At 43.3% G+C, this 25,206-nt stretch overlaps 1 protein-coding gene across 4 annotated transcripts in view; it reads left to right on the top strand.

The window, feature by feature from the left end:
* Positions 1 to 2,993: 2,993 nt before the first annotated feature.
* The window catches only part of pus7l (pseudouridine synthase 7 like), a 28,375-nt gene continuing 6,162 nt past the window's right edge, over positions 2,994 to 25,206 (top strand). For 3 of the 4 annotated variants that reach the window (XR_010976891.1, XM_068050945.1, XM_068050947.1), the window contains exons 1-7: positions 2,995 to 3,343; positions 3,539 to 3,680; positions 8,989 to 9,917; positions 11,195 to 11,354; positions 20,300 to 20,498; positions 21,325 to 21,423; positions 23,678 to 23,759. Coding sequence is in view for 3 of the 4 variants with exons in the window: in XM_068050945.1 (XP_067907046.1) it covers positions 9,008 to 9,917; positions 11,195 to 11,354; positions 20,300 to 20,498; positions 21,325 to 21,423; positions 23,678 to 23,759 (1,450 nt within the window). In the remaining variant the exon portion in view is untranslated. Of the gene's footprint in view, positions 3,344 to 3,538; positions 3,681 to 8,988; positions 9,918 to 11,194; positions 11,355 to 20,299; positions 20,499 to 21,324; positions 21,424 to 23,677; positions 23,760 to 25,206 lie in introns of all 4 variants that reach the window. The other variant, XM_068050946.1, reaches the window with a different exon arrangement.

The following is a 25,206-nucleotide window of genomic DNA, read 5'->3' on the forward strand; positions in this document are numbered from 1 at the left end:
CAGGCTGTGACGTTTTCGTGGCACATGCTGTATCTGCGCATGTGCCAAAACAGCGCCACCTACCGATCGCGTTGTCAACAATTGCGGTCAAAAAAAAAATCAAAAGTCCATTGTGGATTAAATTGGAGCAAGAAATAGCTCCATTGTCCTTTGAAATACTTGTCTGTTTATATGCTAATGTGTCTCTCCAGGCAAAGTCTCCAATTATTTTTTAAAGCAAGTTCTTTCTTCAACAATAGTTTAAAATCAATGTTCGTGTGGCGAAATTAATTTTCCTCATTCTTGGCAGGTGTGGCGCCCGACACCTCCACACCCAGGGGAATGAAATGCGATTTGAAAACAAAGGTGCATTTCATTACAGAGTTTGAGAGAAATATAAGGAACAGAAAAACCATGCATTTCTCATTCATTTCCATTCATTCACCCATCTTAAAGCTCAATTAAAATGGTCTGTTCCGGAGGCCAGTGCTGCTTTAATATTCTCTTTTTTTCTCAGAAGTGATAGTAGTGGGCGGGTCTATCCTAACTCTGAGTCATGCAAAGACTTTGAGTTTCAGGGGATGGGTGGTTCCCTTTTCCTCTGACTGTGGAGGAGGATTATTTGTTACACCCCCCTTTGTTCTCTTGGACGCTCCTACCTGCAGATATTTTTGCAGACTTGACTGCACTCTCCTGTGACACTTTGACCAGATGAGGCATCACCCTTAAGATTTCTGTGCCTCCTAGCGGTGTCTCTTTGTCTCTGCAAGTTCCTGTAAATGCTGTTAGCAACTCTGGTGGGGTGCTTCTAGAGTCTGCATTTACATAGGAGGATTTGGGGTCTAACTTTTCAGGGTTGGTTGACCGGACTGTAGGGGTTTTCATCCGGGAGTCTTCCTGGACTTCCTTCAACCTGCCCTCTTGGTCACTTTGTCCCCTTCACTTTCTAAAGTTTTGCCAGCCATGTGCCTGCCTGTCCCCTTCTGGTTCTCGGCGGGGGTCCCTTACAGTTCATCAGTCATTGGCTGAAGGGTCCTCCTAACACCAGCTGTTTTATGCTGGCTTTGGTTTTTTGTATGCCGGCATGTACAGCCACTGTAGTCTCATGGGCCCTTATTAATATTTCTCCCCGGTACCTCTGCTGCACCACTACCTAGTGAACTACTGTCCACTCCTTGCCCTCAGGTCTGTGACAAGAACTCCATTTTCTCATCAGTACCTCATTCTTTAAATAGTAAAGGTCAGGGACTCCCTCTGCTTCACTTTCAGACTGGGCAACCTGTGCTAACTCTTGCAATACTGGGTCGGCATGCTGAGCCTCAGCTAGGGAAAAGCCATTTAATTCATTCCCTAGGTCTCCTAACTTTCCAAAGAAAAGTCTCGGACAGGCAGGCCTTTTGGTCATTTGCCTGCAGTTCCAATGCAGCCTCCTCTGGGGGAGCTGGTTTGATCATTGCCTGACCCACTACACATTCATGTGCACTCCATGGGACGCGTCTCCTGTCACCGCCCTGTCTCTCTGACCTCCTGCGGTCTTTCTTTCACTACCTGGGGGGCTACCACCTTCATCCCCACCAGATCATTACCTAGGAGCAGGCCAACCCCATCCACTAGTAAAAGTCACCAGTCCCGAAACTAGATCGCACTCCAGTTGCACCCGTTGTTCAGGTACATGCATACACTGCCCTCCAATATCATTCACCACCATTTTGGTGTTTACTGCACTCTCTGGGGGAAAGGTCAAGCCTTTTCCCAGTAAAAGGGATCTGGTGGCCCCCATGTCCCTGAGGCTTGCTTGCCCCACTCAAGGGGTATGGGGTTACTTTCCCTTCAGACACAAAACCCTGATAACCTTCAGGAATCCAACTAACTTTTCCTGCACTGGCTGTAGTAAGCTTCCTGGGTTGCAACCTTTCTGCAGTTAAAGCCACAGCTTGCTCTGTGTTTTCCATCAGGGTCCCGTCTTTACTGAGCGGGTGTGCCCTGATTAACCGTACCAGTTTTCCTTTTAGTTTCCAGCAGTCATCTTTTAAATGCCCTGCCTTATTACAATGGAAGCACACAGGTCTCTGGGTCTCACTCTTGCTCACAGCACCTACCTTTTGGCTGGAGGAGGGCCCCCTGTGTCTCCTGTTTTCCTTTCTCTTCCAGGACTACCTGGGCGGATGTCACCTTCTCGCCCTTTGTCCTTTTTGGATTTGTGGGGTGATTAGGAAAGGTTCTCCCCTGGGAAACCGCCTGATAAATTAAAGCAAACTCATTGGCCAGAACAGCCACTTGCCGGACTCGCTGAACCCGCTGCTCCTCTTTATTGAGAGTGGGAGAGAGTTTTTAAATTCCTCTAACAGAATTACTTCTCTGAGAATCTCATAACTGAGCTGTATTTTTACGGCCCGCAGCTACTGGTCAAAAGCCAGCTGCTTACATCTTTCAAACTCCAGGTAAGTTTGATTAGCTTGCTTTTTGAGGGTTCTAAACTTTTGGCGGCAGGCTTCGGGTACTAATTCAAAAAGTACTAAAAGTTGAGTTTAAATTTAAACCATTGGTGGACCAGCAAGCAGTGTAGATCAGCTAGCATAGGGGTGATGGGTGAATAGGACATAATGCAAGTTAGCAAAAGTGTAGCAAATGTTTGGATGAGTTCAGGTTTATGGAGGGTGGCAGATGGGAGAGCATTGGTGGAGTTTGGAGGCAACAAAAGCATGGATGAGGGGTTCAGCAGCAGGCATACAACCCTTGAAAACCTTTCTCTTCCTTCAACTTTGAACTTGTGAGACCTACACTGTACTCCATTGACAGCCATGCCTTCAGCTGTCTCACTCTAAGCTTTGGAATTGCCTCCTCCTCCTATCTCTGCACCTTTAAGATGCTGCTCAAAAATATCTCCTTGACCAAACTTTCAGTCAGCTGCCCCAAAATCTCTTGGACTTGGTGTCAATTTGTGTTTGATTACGTTCCTGTGAAGTGCTTCGGGGTGTTTTTCTCTGTTGAGGGTTCTATGTAAATAGGAGTTGTTGTGAATGCACCTGCAGTAAAACGGAAACTAGAAGTTTGCAAAGCACTTACTCAAACTGGACATTACTGGTTAAATGGTAGATTTATTATTTTTGGGCGGGGAAGGAAAGCACCCTGGAAAACTCTGAAACGGTGTTTCCTGTGAAGATCTCATTTGGGTTACAGTGAGGAACTTTCCCTTTAAGAGCTGCGAACTTGGGAGTCACATTGCGGAGGAAGGAGGAACGAACGCTTTCAGATTCAGGTACAAGCTCCTCAATGAGTCGCTGTGTGCCGAGACCCGAACCATTAATGTCAGCGCAGCATTCCTGCGCCAGGTACAGGCAGGAAACCTTAAGAAAGGCTCCAGGTAAGTTCAGGCTGCGACCTGCTTGAAACCAATGTGTTTTATTTTGTTATCATTTGCATTGCCTGATTAGAAAACAGGTTGCTTGCAGTTCGCTTCGTTGTACACCCAAGGCACGCACACTTTGCAATTTAATTGTAAATTGTGATTATTATTTATTGCTAACTACAATTTTTAATGTCAAACTTTCTGATGCAGCGTAACCTTCCGGGCCCACGGATTAGTTCACCCTCTGCCAATCGGAAAGAACCCAGAAGGAAGCGGAACAACAGAAGCGCTTCTATTTAAAGGGGAACTGCTTTCATGCAAAAAAAATGTTGGCCAAATTATATTTGGAAAAGTAAGAGAATTACTACATTTGATCATTTCCATCACAGTAGCATCTCTCGTAATGCATGCACTTCTGTATTACGAATTTTTAAAAACTATTATTATACTTTTAAACCGCTTGATGAAAAATATAGTTGGTGGGTGATTCTGACTACTTTTTTTCCTAGATGATAAATCCAAAACTTCAGTTTCGAGATCCCCGCCCTGAATCCATCTAATAAAGTGGTGAAAGACCATGTGGGTTCTTCTACACCAAACTAACGGAAGCCACAAATTATTACTCATTTAAAATAAAAATTGTTTTAAGACAGGAAGGACTCATTAGAGTCAACGTCCTTTACCATTCACATAACAAGCTCCAACATGACCCCACCCTCTTTGAAAATAGCTTCCACTTAAACATTGTGCCCCAATGGTCTACCTCATGACGAACCCACTGTCATAGGTATAGAACATTACTTGGGAAAGATGTAGGTGCAGAGAGGTCAGCGGTCAATAGAGAATTTGGGCTGAGTGATCAGGAGTGATGACAGGTTAGGGGCTGAAGGAGGAAAGAGGTTAGGGATTGAGGAAAGTTTGGTGGTGAGGGTGAAAGAAGTTAGTGGGATCTGAGTTGAGAAGGAAAGAGAGATCGTATGGCAACGGGAAAGCATAAGTTGCAAAATATAAAAATGTACCCAGTAGAAGGAGAATCTGAGGTTTGGGAATACAGGGTGTGAGGATTTGGAGGAGAGAGGGTTATTAGGTGAAGGTGAACAGTTTGTGTGTTATAAGAGGATTGGCAGAGGGTTGCAAGATAAACAAGTGGGAGAGGTTTCCTGAAATCTAAGAATAATTGTACATTATTGGGCCATGTTCTGCTCTGCCAAATCTGTTCTCTAGGATCATCCTGGGGAGGAAAGATGATTCTTGCTTTCTGTTCAGCACTACCAACCATCACCTGAAACCATTTTTTTCCTCCACCCTCATCTCCACATGTAAGGAGCTGATGGACTGCTTTGTTAGCAAAGTTGAGACAATCCCTTCAGCAGCTTCTTCTGCTTTCCTTCCTTCTCCTAGCTCACCATGCCAAGCCTCCTTCCAGGCTTCTCCCTAACCTAGACCTCAGTCCTTTGTCTTTCTCTAGTTTGTATCCTATCTTCCCTCATGTCTTCTGCCAGTACACCTTGTCCATTGAACTCACCTCTTGTTCTCTTGACCCCATTCCCACTAAACTGCTGACCATCCAATTTCCCTGTCTGGACCCCCGCTAACTGACATGTAAGTGGTTCTGTTTTCAGGTGTAGCTTTCCCCCTCTCCCACCGAAAAACACTGTCATCACCTGTCTTCAAAAAACATCCACCCTCAACCCTTCTGTCCTTGTCCAAGTTACCAGCCCATCTCCGACCTCCCTTTTCTCTTCTAAGTTCTTGAATGTGTTGTCACTCTCAAATCCCTGTTCAAGTTTTCTTCAGCCTCATGCTTGAATCTCTGTCCAATTAGGTTTCTGTCCCTCTCTCTGTGCTGAAACAGCTGACATTCTCTTGTGACTCTGGTTAACTATCCCTCCTTATCCTCTGCAACTTTTGGCATTGCCCTCCTCCGATGCCTTTCCTACGCTGCCCAGCTCAGGGGAAGTGCCCTTGCCTGGTTTCACTGTTGCCTATCTGATTGTAGCCATAGTATCTCCAGCAATGACTTCTTTTCCCATACCCTCACTGTTACCCCCAGGCCCCAAGGGTCTGTCCCTTGCCCTGCCTGTTGTGCATCTACATACTGCCACTTGGTGACATCAGGTCAGGTTCCACAAACGTGCAGATGGCACCCAGCTCCAGCTCTCCATCACTTTTCCCAACCCCTCCACTGCCCCTCAGTTGCCAGACTGCTTGTCTGATATCCAGTCTTGGATGAGTGACAATTTTCATTTTAAATATTGGGAAGTCTATAGCCACTACCTTTAGCCACTGCTATATGTTACGTTGCCACAGATTCGACCCCGCCACCCCCCCCCGACCCCCCCACCATCCCATCTGTTGTCTTATGCTGAACAAGACTGTTCTTGCATCCTATTCTATCACAAACAAAGCTGCTGACCTTCATCAGTGAGCATCCACCTTTGTAGCATCTGTCTGTGCCTCTGCCTCAGCCCATCTGAGACTGATACCCTCACACATGCTTTGTCATTTCCTAGCTGTCCTCCCATTCTCCTCCTTCAGCTCATTCAAAACTCTGCTGTCCATGTTATTTTCCCCCCCAAACTTCTGCTCGCCCATCTCCCCTCTTCACTAAGCTGCATTGACCCCTGATCCCCCAATGCCTCCAACTTAAAATTCTCATGCTCATGTTTAAATCCCTTCACGGCTTTGCCTCTCACTATCTCTCTAACCTCCCGCAGCCCTACAATCCCTTGAACTCACTGTTATTCTGACTCTGCAGGCCCCCACTCCACTCTACCATTGGTGGCTGTGCTTTCAGCTGTCTAGGGTATACGTCTGGAATTCCTCATTTAATCTTTCTGGATCCATCACCTCTTTTAAGGTCCATAAAGCCCACCCATTTAACCAAGCTCTTAGCCACTCTTCCTCGTATCTCCATTTTTGTCTCTGTGGACATTTTTGTCTGGTTATGCCTTGGAAGCATCTTGGGACATTTTTCAAAGGCTCTATATAAATGCAATTTGTTATTGCCCAAAGGATTGTAAAAATTGGGATTAGTGAAGGTGATTTTGCAATGTGGGATACGGGGAATGGGATTGTCAGATGGATTGGAACTGAGTATGTATCTGGGGCACATGTGCGTCATAGGTTGTTGTGAGTATATCTTTAAACCTCTGGAGTAGAAATTTGAACCCAAAACCTTCTGACTCAGAGGAAAGCATACTACCACTGAGCCAAGACTGACACTTGGCATGTCTTTGATGGGGACCTTGCCCTCACTTGCACCAAAGATTATAAAAAACACATGTTCCTCTTTCAAGTAAATTTAACACTCTTTGCAGTAGGCAGTGTTGTACTTCTGTTGAATATTGGCAGATTTACCTTGCCATTGTTTAAAGCGAGTCAGAGGATACAGAATCACAGAATTGTTACAGCACAGAAGGCCATTCAGCCCATCCTGTCTGTGCTTGCTCTCCAAAAGAGCAGTTTACCTAGTGCCATCCCCCTGCCTTCTCCCCATAACCCTACACATTCTTCCTTTTCACATAACAATCCAATTCCTTCTTGAGTATCTCAATTGAACCTGTCTCCACAACACCCTCAGTCAGTGCATTCCAGATCCTAACCTCTCACTGCGTGGAAAAAGTTTTTCCTCTCTTTTGCCAATTACTTTAAATCTACGCCATCTTGTTCTCAATCCTTCCACAAATGAGAACAGTTTCTTCCTATCTACTCTGTCCAGACCCCTCATGATTTTGAACACTTCTATCAAATCTCTCAACCTTCCCTCCTCCAAGGAAAGCAGTCCTAACTTCTCCAGTCCATCCAAGTAACTGAAATTCCTCATCCCTGGAACCATTCTCATGAATCTTTTCTGCACTCTGTCTAATGCCTTCACATCCTTCCTAAAGTGTGGTGTTTAGAAATGTTTTTATTCTTTCATGGGATGTGGGTGTCGCTGGCAAGGACAGCATTTATTGCCCATCCCTAATTGCCCTTGAGAAGGTGGTGATGAGCCACTTTCTTGAACTGCTGCAGTTCATGTGGTGTAGGCACACCCACAGTGCTGTTAGGAAGGGAGTGCCAAGATTTTGACCAGCGACAGTGAAGGATGGTGTGTGGCTTGGAGGGGAACTTGCAGGTGATGGTGTCCCTATGCATCTGCTGTCCTTGTCCTTCTAGTTGGAATAGATTGTGGGTTTGGAAGGTGCTGCTGAAGGAGCCACGGAGAGTTTCTGCAGTGCACCTTGTATATGGTACACATTGCTGCCACTGTGCATCAGTGGTGGAGGAAGTGAATGTTGAAGGTGGTGGATGGGGTGCCAATCAAGTGGGCTGCTTTGTCTTGGATTGTTGTTGAGCTTCTTCAGTGTTGTTAGAGCCACACTCATCCAGGCAATTGGAGAGTATTCCATCACACTTCTGACTTGTGCCTTGTAGATAGTGGACAGGCATTGGTGAGTCAGGAGGTGAGTCACTCGCCACAGAATTCCCAGCCTCTGACCTGCTCTTGTAGCCATAGTACTTATATGGCTGATTCAGTTCAGTTTCTGTTCAATGGTAACCTCCAGGATGTTGATAGTGGGGGATTCAGTGATGGTAATGCCATTGAATGTCAAAGGGGAGATGATTAGATTCTCTCTTGTTGGAGATGGTCATTGCCAGGCACTTGTGTGGGATGAATGTAACTTGCCAAGTGACAAGCTGATCACTGGATCCCAAGCTGATGCTCCAGTTGAGGCCGAACCAGTGTTCTACAGAAGTTTAACATGACTTGCTTGCCTTTGTACTCTGCGTCCAGGTTAATGAAGCCTAGGATGCTGTACGCTCTATTAACTGCAATCTCAACCAGTCTCGCCATCTGCAATGATTTTATACCCCCAGGTCCCTCTGCCTCTGCACCCCTTTTAGAATTGCGCCTTTTACTTTATGTTGTCTCTCCGCGTTCTTCCTACCAAAATGAATCGCTTCACACTTCTCCGCATTAAATTTCATCTGCCACTTGTCTGCCCATTCCACCAACCTGTCTATGTCCTTTTGAAGTTCTACACTATCCTCCTCACAGTTCATAATGTTTCTATGTTTTGTATCATCCGCAAATTTTGAAATTGTGCCCTGTATACCAAGGTCTAGCTTATTAATGTATATCAGGAACAGCAAGGGTCCTAACACTGACCCCTGGGGAACTCAACTACAAACCTTCCTCCAGTCTGAAAAAACATCCATTAACCACTACTCCTCTCTTTCCTGTCACTCAGCTAATTTTGCATGCCTGTTGCTACTCTCCCTTTTATTCCATGAGCTATGACTTTACACACAAACCTGTTATGCGGCACTTTATCAAATACACTGATGTCTGAAATATGATGCCTAGAATATATGACTGGACAAAAATGATGAACAGGAAAAGACCAGCTGGCCCACTAACACGGCACGTGCTTATGTCAGCTAGAGCATCATGACGAGTTTACAATGCGGACAGGAACTGCTTCTGTTCAAAATAAACTTTGAATATGTTGTACACTGGTTCCCCAGAGTATTTTTGTGCTTTTTTTTTCTCCCCCTTTCATGCTTTCAACAATTCTTGTCTCTTTAGCTATTTTCCCCTTTCCACAGGCTGATAATATTTCACTGTTTAAACCTGTGATTAATGCTGCTTGTGGTTTTGCTTTTCTTTCTAGTTATCAATAACGTTTTGACATGAATGAATGCAGAGATAACAATATGGATAGTTTACCCTTGTCCTGGATCAGTGATCATATCGGCTTCCGTGGCACTATTAAGAATTCTGCTAGTGATTTTGTGGTAACAGAGATTAATATGTGTGGACAGCTAGTCAGTGACGTTAGAGCTGATTGCGGCCAGGATATTTGTAGTGTTGAATGCGAACAAGAAAAGTTCCATCCATCGTGCAGCAAGAGACTGAAGAAACAAGAAAAAACAATGAAAATTTTTTCCAGATTGTCAAACTTTGACAAATCAGAGGATGCCAAAGTTGTGCACAGCGAGGTTAACCAGACTGTTGACAGCAATTTGTTGGAATCCGCAGCTGACTGTCCTCCATTACAAGTGTCAGAAACACTGGAAGGAAGCTTAGATTTGCTTTTGGGTAGCTCAGTAGCAGAAGCACTAGCAAAATTTGCATTGTCGGCTAAAGAATGTAGGCCCGAAGAGGAGGCTTTGCTTTCACTTGGAAGTTTTCAAGAAAAAAGCCAGCGAGCAGCCATCCACTTGGCTGTACGCCAGAAATTTCCCTTCCTAAAGACTGTTACCAACAGTACTGAAATCCAAGTCAGACCTGACCCTCAGTATTCCGAGCTCTGCCAGTTGGTGTCTGAGGAAGAAGCCGATGGTTTTTTCTGTTTCTTGGATTCAAAAGATAAAAGTTCTAAGTTCATGTTTCAGCCCGATGGAAATAAGGAGCACCGAAAGGCCGTCCACCATTTCGTCAGCAAGTACTTTGGAAAACTGGTAGAAAGTAAAAGTTTTTCGGAGCAAGATGGCGGCGGTCACCGTGGCGCAGTGGTTACGGTGAGATTCAGAGACAAAGTTACATCCAGCAAGAAACGAAATGCCAACGATTGCCAGGCAGTGCAAGCAACCTACACAGGTATTGAAGTTACATTGTGCTTTTCAACAATATGTAACACTGATCTTTTTTTGTGATTTTTAATGAGTTCATAGTTATTTGAAATATTTTATGGAAGCTTGGAGGGAAAGGGAAGAAAAAGGGAAGACTTATTTTCTTAAGAATACTGAAACATCAGGTATCTAGCATATGGATTGAAATTGAACAGAGATTTGAAGGGATGAATATCATACTGAGGGCTATAAGGGCCTAAATGAAACAGTTCTTAGTTTAGAGATACAGCACTGAAACAGGCCCTTCGGCCCACCGAGTCTGTGCCGACCATCAACCACCCATTTATACTAATCCTATACGAATTCCATATTCCTACCACATCCCTCCCCCTGTCCCTATATTTCCCTATCACCTACCTATACTAGGGGCAATTTATAATGGCCAATTAACCTATCAACCTGCAAGTCTTTGGCATGTGGGAGGAAACCGGAGTGCCCGGAGGAAACCCACGCAGACACAGGGAGAACTTGCAAACTCCACACAGGCAGTACCCAGAACTGAACCCGGGTCGCTGGAGCTGTGAGGCTGCGGTGCTAACCACTGCGCCACTGTGCCGCCCCTAATCTGGTGATGTAAATTGCAGTGCTATAGACATATTGCTGTAAGGAAATTTCTTTTCACTTAAACGGCAACTCACCCAGGTGCCTCATAGAGCAGCCTCATCTGAGTCTAAGACTAACACAGCTAAAGAAAGAAGAAAGGAAAAGGATAGGTTGATGGGGTCAGGTGAAGAAGGGTGGAAGGAAGCTTGTGTGGAGCCACAAAAGGCGGCATGGACCTGTTGGGCTGAATGGCCTGTTTCTGTGCTGTAAATACTATGTAACAAATGAAGGACTTGCATTCATAGTGCCTTTCACAAACTTAGTACGTCCCAAGGCTCTTTATATCCAATGAAGTACCTTTGCAATGTAGTCACTGTTGTAATCTAGTTAACGGACGTGGGTATCCATAATTGAAATGGAGGCCAGTTGATTAATGGCCTGGGTAGACAATAGACGCTGTACTTGTTTGGCATGAATGATGATGGTAAGTTGTCTCTCAAGCCCAGCTCACAGTCTGGTTGGAATGGTGAAACTAAATAGTTAATAAGTTCATTATTAATCCACTTGAATTGCTATTTTCTGGATGGATGGACATCCAGGAGAAAATAGTGGGTGGTTAAATAGAATTTACAGTTATCCCTGATGTAGTTGGCCTTTCACAAAAATAAACAGAATTAAATATCTTGTGTACATTTTTTGAAGCATTTACCCTGTGTAAAGTGAATATGGAAACCCTGGAGGCAGTCGCTTGCCTAGCTTCAGAACTTGGTGTGGTGCCATCAGATTTCAGCTACGCAGGCATCAAAGACAAGAAGGCAATTAGTTCCCAGACCATGGTAGTGAAGAATGTGACAATCAACAGGTAAGCTCAGAATTGTGGTGTTTTCTTAATTCATTCTTGGGATGTCAGCATCAATAGAAAAGCTGACATTTATTGCCTATTGCTAGTTGTCATGAGAAGGTGGTGAAACAATTAAATGGCCCACTTCAGAGAACTGTTATGAATCACCAATGTTAGTAAAGGACTGGAGTCACATAGGCCAGACCAGGTAAAGACTGTATGTTTCCTGTATAGCCTCCCATCCTCCACCTCTCTCGCCCCCCCTCTGTCACCCCCTCTCTCCCCTCTCTCTCACCCCCTCTCCCCTCTCTCTCTCACCCCCTCTCTCCCCTCTCTCTCACCCCCTCTCTCCCCTCTCTCTCACCCCCTCTCTCCCCTCTCTCTCACCCCCTCTCTCCCCTCTCTCTCACCCCCTCTCTCCCCTCTCTCTCACACCCTCTCTCCCCTCTCTCTCACACCCTCTCTCCCCTCTCTCTCACACCCTCTCTCCCCTCCATCTCTGTCTCCCCTCCATCTCTGTCTCCCCTCCATCTCTGTCTCCCCCCATCTCCCTCTCTCTTCCTCCCCACCATCTCCCTCTCTCTTCCTCCCCACCATCTCCCTCTCTCTTCCTCCCCCCCATCTCTCTCTCTCTTCCTCCCCCCATCTCTCTCTCTCTTCCTCCCCCCCATCTCTCTCTCTCTCTTCCTCCCCCCCATCTCTCTCTCTCTCTTCCTCCCCCCATCTCTCTCTCTCTTCCTCCCCCCATCTCTCTCTCTCTCTCTCTTCCTCCCCCCATCTCTCTCTCTCTTCCTCCCCCCATCTCTCTCTCTCTCTCTCTTCCTCCCCCCATCTCTCTCTCTCTCTCTCTCTCTCTTCCTCCCCCCATCTCTCTCTCTCTCTCTCTCTTCCTCCCCCCATCTCTCTCTCTCTCTCTCTCTTCCTCCCCCCATCTCTCTCTCTCTCTCTCTCTCTTCCTCCCCCCCATCTCTCTCTCTCTCTCTTCCTCCCCCCATCTCTCTCTCTCTCTCTTCCTCCCCCCATCTCTCTCTCTCTCTCTTCCTCCCCCCATCTCTCTCTCTCTCTCTTCCTCCCCCCATCTCTCTCCTTCTTCCTCCCCACCATCTCCCTCTCTCTTCCTCCCCCCCATCTCTCTCTCTCTTCCTCCCCCCATCTCTCTCTCTCTCTCTTCCTCCCCCCCATCTCTCTCTCTCGCTCTTCCTCCCCCCCATCTCTCTCTCTCGCTCTTCCTCCCCCCATCTCTCTCTCTCTCTCTTCCTCCCCCCCATCTCTCTCTCTCGCTCTTCCTCCCCCCCATCTCTCTCTCTCGCTCTTCCTCCCCCCCATCTCTCTCTCTCGCTCTTCCTCCCCCCATCTCTCTCTCTCGCTCTTCCTCCCCCCATCTCTCTCTCTCGCTCTTCCTCCCCCCATCTCTCTCTCTCTTCCTCCCCACCATCTCCCTCTCTCTTCCTCCCCCCCCATCTCTCTCTCTCTTCCTCCCCCATCTCTCTCTCTCGCTCTTCCTCCCCCCATCTCTCTCTCTCGCTCTTCCTCCCCCCATCTCTCTCTCTCGCTCTTCCTCCCCCCATCTCTCTCTCTCGCTCTTCCTCCCCCCATCTCTCTCTCTCTTCCTCCCCACCATCTCCCTCTCTCTTCCTCCCCCCCCATCTCTCTCTCTCTTCCTCCCCCATCTCTCTCTCTCGCTCTTCCTCCCCCATCTCTCTCTCTCGCTCTTCCTCCCCCCATCTCTCTCTCTCGCTCTTCCTCCCCCCATCTCTCTCTCTCGCTCTTCCTCCCCCCATCTCTCTCTCTCGCTCTTCCTCCCCCCATCTCTCTCTCGCTCTTCCTCCCCCCATCTCTCTCTCTCTCGCTCTTCCTCCCCCCATCTCTCTCTCTCTCTCTCTCTCTCTCCCTCCCCCCATCTCTCTCTCTCTCTCTCTCTCTCTCCCTCCCCCCATCTCTCTCTCTTCCCCCCCTCCCCCTCTTTCTTTTGATTTTTGCTGCAGGGATCAGACTTTGCATTTAAACCCAAATAAAGATCATGTTTGCAGGGATTGCATTTATCTTATTGTGTCTTAGTAGCCCGTGGCCCTGAATTCCCAGGTTTGGTGCATGTTGCACTTGTTCAGTAGCTGTTCAAATGTATTTTCCACTATCATGGAAACTTCTTTTAAAATAAACTCTGTATTTGTATTTAAATGGCATTATGCATCATTTGCTGTTTTGTACAGATTTGTTCCAGTATCTTTAATGCTAATTATTAGCTGTCTGTTTTGGCTCAGTTTGGTGGGGCTAACACTTATGTTGTATATACCAGTATGGTAGGGTTAATGTGAGGGGCGCAAGGAGGTGAGAGGGCGGAACATTGAAAAAGCTTAAGGAAATATACAGGGGAAAGGGTTTGTTTTGCCAAAGGTTACACATGCCACTCTTGAGTTTTTGTCATTATGTGATTTTTTTTTTAAGACCCAGTGTCATGAAGACGCTACCTGCCACGAATGATGCATATTAATTTTGTCATATGAACATTGATTTTGAACTGTTGCTGGAGTGAAGAGTTAGGGCGGTGCAGTGGTTAGCACGGCAGCCTCACAGCTCCAGCGACCCGGGTTCAATTCTGGGTACTGCCTGTGTGGAGTTTGCAAGTTCTCCCTGTGTCTGCGTGGGTTTCCTCCCACATGCCAAAGACTTGCAGATTGGTAGGTAGATTGGCCATTATAAATTGCCCTAGTATAGGTAGGTGGGAGGGAAATATAGGGACAGGTGGGGATGTGGTAGGAATATGGAATTAGTGTAGGATTAGTATAAATGGGTGATTGATGGTCGGCACAGACTTGGTGGGCCAAAGGGCCTGTTTCAGTGCTGTATCTCTAAATAAATTTTAAAAAAATATGACTTGTTTAAAGAGATCAGCTGTGGCTGTAAAACATTTGCCTACGAAGAGATGGTGCCTGGAGACAAGAGAACTGCTCCCTGATCCAGTTAATCCAAATGGACTTTGATCATCAGACTTTGAATGTGTTAGAAAGCCACTAGTCACATGACTAACCTGCTGGCCCAGGTTTTTGGTTTTGAACTGCTCACAGGACAGTTTTGGGTCAGATTGCAACTGCACTTGGAAGAAGAGAGCCTCTCTCCTGGCTAGCTTTTTCTCCCTCTCATGAATCTCCGGATCCACTGAAGTCACTTCAACCTCAAGAGAGAAAAGACTCCTACATTGACACAAGTTTTAAATAAAAACAAGAAATGCTGGGACCACTCAGCAGGTCTGGCAGCATCTGTGAAAAGAGAAGCAGAGTTAATGTTTCGGGTCAGTGACCCTTCTTCGGACACAAGTTTTAAAGTGTGCACTGGGCCCAACAAAACGGCAAGACTCTACATCGAACTCAAAGGACCGTAAATAAATCACAGCTATTGCCTCAAATTTTTCCCCTTTATTCTTTCTACTTTTCTGTCTCTATCTGCGTATGTGTTTATCGCGTATGCATGCTAGCGTGTTTGTGTTGCATATTCGTAGTCGTTAACCGAATTAGAGTTTAAGGTTAATAAACTTCCACCTTTCTTGTTTAAATCTAAGAAAACCTGTCTGGTTGATTTCTTTGCCAATACAATTGGAAAGCAGTGACAAGGATTCACTGAGGGGGAGCTAAAACCACAGTGTTTTAAGAATTAAACCCTATTACGGTCAAACCAGGCAAAGGCTGAGACGGAGCCCCTAGACCCCTTTCTCACCTGGTCGTAACACCCAGTAACTTTTAAATCAAAGAGGGAGTCACGAATAAATCCAATATGGAATTCAGGAAAAACTTCTTTACCCCGAGAATGGTTAGAAGGTAGAATTTGCTCCCACATGGAGTTGTTGAGGGGAATAACATAAATGTATTTAAGGGGAAGCTAGATAAACACATGAGGAATAGAATAGAAGTATTCAGACAAAAATTGACACACCTAATGAAGAAGTCATTAGGTCAGGTGACTGAAAGCTTGGTCAAGAAGGTAGGTTTTAAGCAATGTTGAATTGTCAGAGGATTGTGGGGCTGGAAGAGTTTACAGAGATACTGAGGCCATGGACTAAGTAAGGCAGAGGATACACAGAATAAACTCGTTAGTTGTCCAAAATATAAGTCACTGAGAAATGGAATAACTTCTACCCATTCATTATCAGTGGGTGAAAAATACAGCAGCCCAATTTAGAAGCTTAAAATCATAACCTGTATTTCAGTCCTGTCTAGTCTCTCCTGGGTTGATGAGTCATGTCTTACATCTCATCCAAATCCTTTATATTTGCAGTCACCCCTCTTATAACAATTTGCATATGATTATGGATGCTGGAAAAACCAAAGCACATATGATGATACTGCTGCCAAATGAGATGAGTTCTGTCCCCCCGAAGGAGATGGTGAGGCTGTACAAGGCTTTCATAAGAAGGACTGCAAAACAGTTTTGATCACTATGTATTAAGGGAGGCATCCAAGTATTAAAGGCAATGCAGAGAACAGCAACAAGATTGATTTCCCCAGTGACTGAAGGAAGAGTTCAGAGTAACGACTTGCTGGGCTAGGGCTCTTCAGCCCTGAAAAAAGAATGCCTCAGATGGGATATTTTGACGATACTTAACTAGGTAGCAAGCACTGTTTTGGATTTACTTTTTGCTGCACACAGAACAAGAGGGCACAGGTTCAGCATGGTAAAAGGCAAGTTATATTGGGAAGTATGTCTTTTTACACAAGGCGTGATTGAAAGGTGGTGGAAGCCAAGAAATTGGGCATGTCTATGAAGCAGCTGGCTTTGTATTTATTTCGCTGATACGGTTGGTATCTTGGAAAGGTCAGATCAAATGAGCTGAAACGTTTTGAGGAAGAAGGCCCATCTTGTGACAGTGCCTCTACATACATTACATTCTGAGGAGTTTGTTTAAAATGGTTCTGTTGTATGTCTCTCTAAGTAGATATCTGTCATTGCTTCAACCAACCATGTATCTTAAAAGGAACCCCTGAATCCATGCAAGAAGGTGCTTGGACCTCTGGGCATTTTGCCGCAGGGGAATCAGTGATCATAACCTTATTCCTCACAAAGTTTCTCTGGCTGCTTTTGAATCTGTAACCATCTGTGATAACCTTGCCTATTAAAACAATCACACTGTTAGTATTTGAACGACCTGTTACCTTGGCTCAGCCCTGTGTTTTGTGGGATTTGGATCAGGCTGTAATTGGAAACTAGTTGAGTTAGCCATTGCCTGAGGCCAAGGCATCATGGTACTGAAATGTTATTGGGCATTGAATCCCTTGGAAATCAATCCCAGATCTGAGATTTTAACAACCATTGAATATTTAGATAATTACGTGTTTCAGTTGTGCCAAAATGTTCAAACAATTTCCTTGGTAAGTAATATATTACTAAGCAGACCCAGAAACTCTGTTTCATACCATGATTTGGTGAGTCTCGAACCAGATGAGCTGAAAGACTGTTGCTGTCTCACATTCCAATGCCAAAAATTGCATAAAGATGCACACCCAATGCACTGATAAAAGGCCCATTTTCCATATACAATGCACTCTTTGGCATTGCTCCTGAAAGCAAGTTTTAAATTTAAATTAAAATGATTTGTACTGCTACTGTGGAATTATCTGAATGTATGTACATGGAGACTTAATGAATGAGGGCAAAGAAAAAGTAAGACGACCTGTCTTCAATGTGGCCTTATTTAATTAAAGTTTACACTTAACCAGTGTACAACATCTTTTTTCTCTTCTCTCTCTTTCTCTTTCTTCATCCTGTTCCAATTTTCAGTCGTTTTTGTTATCAGTTTTAAAAAGCTATTCCAAACTTGAGGTACAGTGTACTATGCATTCCATCTATTCTGAAAAGAAATGAAAGAAAAAGAAAGAACTTGCATTTATATAGCATCTTCCACAACCTCAGGATGTACCAAATGCTTTACAGCTAATTGATTACATTTGCAGTGCAGTAACAGCAAGCTCCCACAAACAGCAATGAGGTAAATGACCAGGTAACCTCTTTTAGTGATGTTGGTCTAGGAATGCGTATTGTCCAGGACACTGGGAGAACACCCCTGCTTTTCTTCCAATAATGCCATGGGATCTTCTACGACCACCTGAGAGGGCAGATGGAGCCTCAGTTTAATGTCTCATCTAAAAGACAACACCTCTGTCAGTGCAGCAGTCCCTCAGTACTGTGCTGGAGCGTCAGCCTAGATTATTTGCTCAAGTCTTTGGAGTGGGGCTTGAACCCACAGCCTTCTGACTCGGGCAAGAGTACAACAACTGAGCCAAAGCTGTATCTGGCTCCATTATCTTTATGCAGCATTGTAACATAGGAATAGGAGTAGGCCCATTTGCCCTTTGAGTCTGTTCTGTCATTCAACAAAATCATGGCTGATCTGTGACCTAACTCCATATACTTGCCTTTGCCTCATATCCCTTAATATCTATGGTTAAAGAAAATCTACCAATTTCAGATTTAAAATTAACAATTGACTGAGCATCAATTGCTGTTTATGGAGAGAGTTCCAAACTTCTACCCTTTTCATGCACGAGTATTTCCTAACTTCACTCCTGAAAGCCCTGGCTCAAATTTTTAGACTATGTCCCCTAGTCTTAGATTCCCCAACCAGTGGAAGTAGTTTCTCTCTATTTACCAGATCACTTAATATCTTAAACTTCAATCAAATAACCCCTTAATTTTCTAAATTCCAGGCTATATAACCCTAGTTTGTATAAAGCATAATTTAAGCTTCAACCTCTATGTTGCATCCCCTCTAAGGCCAATAATCCTTCCTCAGGTGAGCTACCCAGAACTGAATACAGTAATCCAGGTATAGTTTAACCAGGTCTTAGTATAAATGTATAGCTGTAGCATGACTTCTATCCTCTTGTATTCTAGTCCGCTAAATATAAAGGCCAGCATTCCATTCATCTTTTTGATTATTTTTATGTACCCATTCATGCTATTTTAATAATCTATGTACATGAATCTCCAAGTCTCTTTAAACTTCCAGAGCTTTTCACCATTTAGAAACTACTCTTGTCTGTCCTCTTTTTGGTCCAAAGTGTACGACTTCACAGTTGCCTACATTGACATTCATTTGCCACTGTTTTGCCTATTCACTTAATCTATTAATGTCTTGAACTTTGTGCTTCCATCTACACTATTTACAATGTCATTTATCTTTACATCATCAGCAAAACATGGATATGTGGCTCCCTATCCCATCATCTAAGTCATTAATAAATACAGTGAATAGTTGAGTTCTCAACACAGATGCCTGCAGGACGTCACTGGTGTTACGAAAGTGCTTCCATTTTTTTAATATTTTAATTTTTGAGGACTTGTTAAAACTGAAAAGATTGTTTTATTTCAACAAGTTCACTGAAAGGACACTCGGGATGTTGTTTGAAAATAACCTGTGCTGGAATGTGCTTCATGTGCTTTAAGCTCAATAAACAACAGAAATCTTGGTGACCTGGGAAGATGTTTACAGAGAAGCCACATGTCAAGGTTTATGGAGGTCAGGAGGGTTGGGGTATGAACTGTTTTGAAGACAGTTAGTGTTTTGCCTGCCAAGGAAAAAGAAACCACCCAGTTCACCTCTTTCTCTACCTCTTTGAAGGAACCCTGCAAAGATAGAGTGTGGGAGACCTAAAATCTCTGGTGCTGTACCTCTCCTGAGAAGCTGGAAAAATCTGCCAGATTAATTCACAACGCCACCAGAAAAGAACTGCTTTAGAAAAGTTCCCAGTGACCCGTCTCCGTATACCCGGATGCCAGACCAAAAAGGACAACTGACTTCCTTCCATATCTTTTTTTTTCCTTCAAGAATTAGCAAGTATTTGGCCAACAATTTTTTTGTCTTTTTTTTGTAACAGACCTCTGCAGAGAGAATGTCTGTATTTTTTCAGTGTGTGTGTGAGTGTGGGGAATTTAAAAAGGGAACTTTCATATTTCAATCTGTGCGTTAATGCTTTGCTTTGTTACTGGATAAGTCTTCTTTGATAATAAACTGATAATTTTGTTGTTTATTAAAGACCACTGGTTGGTGTATTTTATTCTGGGATATAGTATATATGATTGACCAAATCGGTAACTGGCTAAACATTTAAAATAAATGGTGTGACCTATGGAGAAGTGGGACTAGAAAAGATAGTGAACACCTCCCGCCTCAGTCGTAACACTGGTCACATCCTGCCAATTAGAGTATCCGTCCACTATCTCTACTCTTGATCTCCTATCGCTCAGCGAATTTCCTAACGTGGTCAATAATTTGCCTTCAGTTCTGTGAACTTCAACTTTATCTAACAGTCTCTTATGAGGGATTTTATTGAATGCCTTCTGGCAGTCTATATAAATAACAATTCCTTGTCCACTACTTCAGTCTCTTCTCCAAAATTCAGTCAGGTTCGTTAGAAATCCATGCTGGCTCTCTCTGATCAGCTGAAAATGTTCGAGGTGTTCAGTTGCTCTATCCTTTTAATTATAGGCTCTAGTAATTTCCTGACACCAGATGTTGGACTAACTGATCTATAACTCCCAGCGTTCCCTCTTTCATCTTTCTTAAATTGTGGAGAGTCTAATGCAATTCTGTAAACTAAAGGAGTAATTTCTGAATCGAGAGAACTTTGGAGGATTGTAGTTAGGACATCTGCAATGTTCTCACTTAATTCCTTTAAAACCTTGGGATGGAAACCATCTGATGCTGGTAACCTGGCTCTTGTGAGGCTATAGCAAACATAGTTGTTGATGGCATCCTGTCTGTTTCCTTCTCCTCACAGCATTAAGAGCCCTGTACTTTTGTTTGTTTGTTGGCAGTAGCTTCAGTCAAAAAAATGAGGAAGACCATACCAAAAGCCACTGATCTAACATGCACTTCCATTTTAGTTTAGATCAGTAGCTTGTGTAAAAATAAAATGGAATGTTTGTCCTCCACCTAATCAGCTTTTGTAATGCACACCAATTTGTTCCCCATCAAGGCTAAAAGCAAAGCAACTGTCAATCCAGAGCAAAGGCTTGAAAGTGTACAATCTGCGCCCTACATCTCAGCATTTAAGAATTGGCCAGCTAAAAGGAAACCATTTCAGTATCATCATAAGAAACATCAGCAAGCACCAGGAAGATGATCCTGAAGCAAGTCTGATTGATAGAGTGTTTGAAGCAATTGAGAAAGTCAAGGTAAAATTCCATTAAAGGCATCTAGCCTTAAACGGTGCGTTGTGTCATGAACTCTAAATGTTAAACCAGGTGATTATTTCTCCTCTGATGAAAAAGAGTCCTTGTTATGATCCTGCAGCACACCTCCCAGCATCTGGTGACAAATTAACATTCACCTATATGAGATTGCTGCTATTTTGTTTTTCCTTCTGCGTGGGAAGCCTATCGTCTATTTCAGGTGGTGCTACCCTCATCTTTGGGTTACCTTGTGTTACAGGCATAATGATGAGCCTGTCATGTCTGTCAGTGTAATGTACATTGCCTCTAAGAATGAATTGGTCTATAGATGGGCCAGAAATTGCAGCTATACTCGGCAGTTCCTCCAACTATAAAATTATAAAGTAATAGAGTGACTGTGCTCCCTGATCCAACAACGAGATCTATTTGTACTCGGTGCTGTTTCTCTAGAATCAGTTGTGACTGTCACTTCATGAACCAGTGGTGATTATGCCACAGTTTATAATCCTCTGAGTTAGACGTCAGTACACATCAAGTACATAATGTATTGCCCATCAGTGTCTGCCATACCATAAACTATAGGGAAATAAAAGACCATTGCCATCTTCAGGTTAAGATGAGAATTCCAGAACTTATAGTTGATTTAATTTTAATTCTCAGATGAGTCACTCAACCGTATCCATTTATTCTTTACATGGCAACTTATTACTGATAGAATTTTTGTGCTTTGTATTTCTACTGACAGTGCCACATTAGTGCCTACAGCTCTGTTTTTAAGTGTACAGTACCTTTCTGGTCAAATAAGTAAATTTAGTTCTTTCAACCACAGGAAAAAGGATTTGTGAACTACTATGGACCTCAGCGATTTGGTCTAGGACAGAATGTTCAGGCAGATCAAATTGGTTTAGCTCTCCTCCAGGAAAAGTTGGTAAGGCCCGTTTCTATGTTTACCATTTTATGACCTTCACAGGTATATGGTTCAGCAACTAACAATGCTTTGTATATTTCTTGGGACTTAGATCCTGCTTACATTACCAGCTATATCCTGCTTATATTACCAGGCACGTACTGAAGTGATTCAGATAAGAGCTGTAAACTTGAGATTTTCATGCTTTTACAACATAAATGTATAGCTAGCCTGAAACTGGAGTTAACTTTCAATCTCTCTGAATGTTTCCCGGCAGTGATTGGTGCAATGTATAACTGGAAGTTGCCTTGCTCAGGTTTTCTGCTAATACTCTTTGAAACTTTGACATTGCAATCAGTCAAGGTAATAAATTATCAGAGACTGTGCAGATATGATGCAGAACATTTACAACATAAGTATTTTATTGCAATAATTTATCAGATAAAAATGTGATTGAAATGATGCATTTAAGGGGAAATAGATAAACACATGAGGGAGAAAAGAATAGAGGGTTATGCTAATAGGATTAGATAAAGAGTGGGAGGAGGCTTGAGGAGTACAAACACCAGTCTGGCCCAAAAGGCCTGAATCTTTGCTGTAAATACAATCTTTAAAAAATCAATGCATTATCTGGATTGCTGTATACCGCTGGCACATCTTAATCTCAAACACTCATGATTTATATGGAGGTTGAAAACCTGATGAAGTAGCTTTGACAAGGCTGTTATATCTGCAATATTCAAATCTAGAATTCCTTTAGTTGAGATGAAACCATTTCTCAGAAATCATTTCATTTTAAATACTTGTTCTACCACTCAGAATCACCCTGAGTGTTATTTTGAAGATAATTCCTTCACCAGTCAGTCGAATAAATACCAGAGTCACTCTGGGCGAGGCAGTGATTGGTTAATGCTGACAACCTCCAGAGCCAGTGGAAAAGTTCTGCTTTTTCATATAACACATTGACTATTGTGTTGAAAAGTTATCGGTTGGCATGGATCTAAAGGAAAGAAAGAATTTGTAGTTATACAGTGCCTTTTGTGAGTCAAGGACAGTCCATAGAGCTTCACAAACAATGGGATGCTTTAGTCACTGGTAATATGGGCAAATGCAGCTGCCAGTTTGCACCGCAGGTTCCACAATAGGAATGGCATAAGTAAGGAGTATTTTTTTTTAGTAATGGTGGTTGAGGTATAAACTTTTGGCCAAGACACTGGGGAAAACTCCCCTGCTGTTCTTTGAGTAATACTGTGGGATCTTTTACATTCACTTGAGCAGACAGACAGGGCTGCTGTTTAACACTTACAATGTTGTCGATTTAACCATTCTGAGAAATGTGTTTCTTTGTTGACTTTTTAAAAGAAGCAGCAGTCCTTGTTTTCATATGTCTCCCTCTGTTACCAATTTACAGCTCAGGGTTTAGATTATCTTTCTGTCAGTGACCTCTTGTGGTTCAGTAAGGAACTCGGGAATTTGACAACTCAGTTGCAGAATTGCCAGCTGCTTTAATTAGCTATAAAGTTTCTGTGCACATGTGTGGCTAACTAAATGGTAATCAAATCAATTTAGGAGAAAGCTGCTTGTAATTGGATTGCTGCAAATTTACATCAAATTAATGGCGACTGCCAAGACTCTACTGAACATTACAAGACCACAACAAGGCATAAACTAAGGGCTAAGTGAGCCCTTGAGGCAGTTTGTCCTTTTTGAAGCTTAAATACCAAAAGGTTCAAATGATTATTTTCCTAAACTCAGCTGCTGATATCAAAACTTGCACCAAGTTTGCTTCAACCATCACCCCTGTGCTCACTGATCTACGCTGGCTCCCAGTCCAACAATGCCTCAATTTTAAAATTCTCATCCTTGTTTTCAAATCCTTCCATGGCCTCTGCAACCACCTAGAGCCCTAGAACCCTTCAATATCTCTCTGCTCCTCCAATTTTTTTTTCTTGCACATCCCCAATTTTCATTGCTGCACCATTGGCAGCTGTGCCTTCAGTTGCCCAGGCACTAAACTCTGAGATTCTCTCGCTCAACCTCTTCACCTCTACCTCCTCTCCTTTTTGAGGATGCTGCATTAAACCACCTCTTTACTCAAGTGTTTGCCTATCTGTCCCAATATCTCTCTCTTTAGCTTGTGTCATAATATGCTCTTGTGAAGTGCCTTGGAATGTTTTACTAAATTAAATGTGCTATATAAATGCTAGTGTTGTTGTTGTGAGATTGGTGGATTATGGAATTCCTGTCAGGTTTTTCATACATGTATTTTATTTAGGTGAAAGCTGTGCATTTATTCTTTACACCAGAAGAAGGAAATGACCCTGTTAATAAGGCCAAGAGACATTTTATTCATACTGGTAAGTGTCAGTAGCCATGAACAGAAATATTTTTTTATTTTAAATATAGCCTATGTTTTGTTAAATAAACAATTTGATATTAAATGTATTCTGTATGGATTATATAGCATGGAATGAAGGCCATTTGGCCCATTGTGCCTGTGCTGGCTCTTTGAAGAGTTATCCAACTGGAACCACTCCCTGCTCTTTACCCAGAGCCCTGCAAATATTACCCTTTCAAATACATTTACCAATTTTCTTTTTTTAAAGTTACAATTGAATCTGCTTCCATCACCCTTTTAAGCAGTGCAGTCCAGATCATTAGGACACACTACATTTTTAAAAACATCTCCAACTCCCCATTGGTCCTTTTGTTAATTACCTTAAATGTGTGTCCTCTGGTCATCAACCCAAGTATATTGGATTGTTATTGGAAAGAAAGAACTTGCATTGAAACAGCATCAGATCTACAGGATATCCCAAAGTACTCAACAATCAATGGCTTACTTTTAATTAAAAGCAAAATACTGCGGATGCTGGAAATCTGAAACAAAAACAAGAAATGCTGGAATCACTCAGCAGGTCTGGCAGCATCTGTGGAAAGAGAAGCAGAGTTAACGTTTCGGGTCGGTGACCCTTCTTCGGAACTCTGCTTCTCTTTCCACAGATGCTGCCAGACCTGCTGAGTGATTCCAGCATTTCTTGTTTTTGCTTACTTTTAATTGTTCACATTTTTTTGATTGTCCATTAGCTTGTTCTATACAGAATGCACAACAAAGTCCGACAGTCGTCCCTAATTCGAAAACAGTCTTGGCTTCCTTTCTGGGTCTGTGTCAAGACAATTGAGAAAAATTGTTTTGTATCTTGTCTGAATACTTTGTTGCCTTCTGTTTGTCAGAAGCTCATGTATGAGTGCTGTCTCTCTCGTTCCTGATGATTAACTCCAGCCGTTCCTAAAATGGGGAGGGCAGTCAATGTTTTGGACTCATGGGTAAAAGCTTAAAACATTGACTGCATGTGTTCTCGACAAATGCTGACCAACCTGCTGTGTGTTTCCACTTTTCTTTTCCTATTTTTGTTCCAGATTTTCAGAATGAGTTTTATTTTGCTGTTTTTTTCCTGATCTGTCAATTCATTCTAAGGGGCACCACCCATTGTATATGCAGTGAAGTAACCTGCTTTTGAAAGTGTCCTAATGTTTCTTGCAGATGATACCATTGTGCCTGAAATATTGCACAGCTCGCTTCTTTGAAACCAAAATAAAGTTCGCCAAACATTCCCCCGACAGTGCCATGAAACCAGTGACCCTTTAAATATGCAGGGACTTATTGTACACATAAGAGCCTTGCACACCTCAGAGTGGGTACCCATTGGCACAAATTTGTATTGTACCCATGCTGGAGAATGGTTGGATGTAATGTCAGTGTGTGGAGTTGTCCCATTGTGGAGAGGTGCAGACGAGAGCAAG

The sequence above is a fragment of the Heterodontus francisci genome, chromosome 18 (assembly GCF_036365525.1).
Source record: "Heterodontus francisci isolate sHetFra1 chromosome 18, sHetFra1.hap1, whole genome shotgun sequence".
Lineage (NCBI taxonomy): Eukaryota > Metazoa > Chordata > Chondrichthyes > Heterodontiformes > Heterodontidae > Heterodontus > Heterodontus francisci.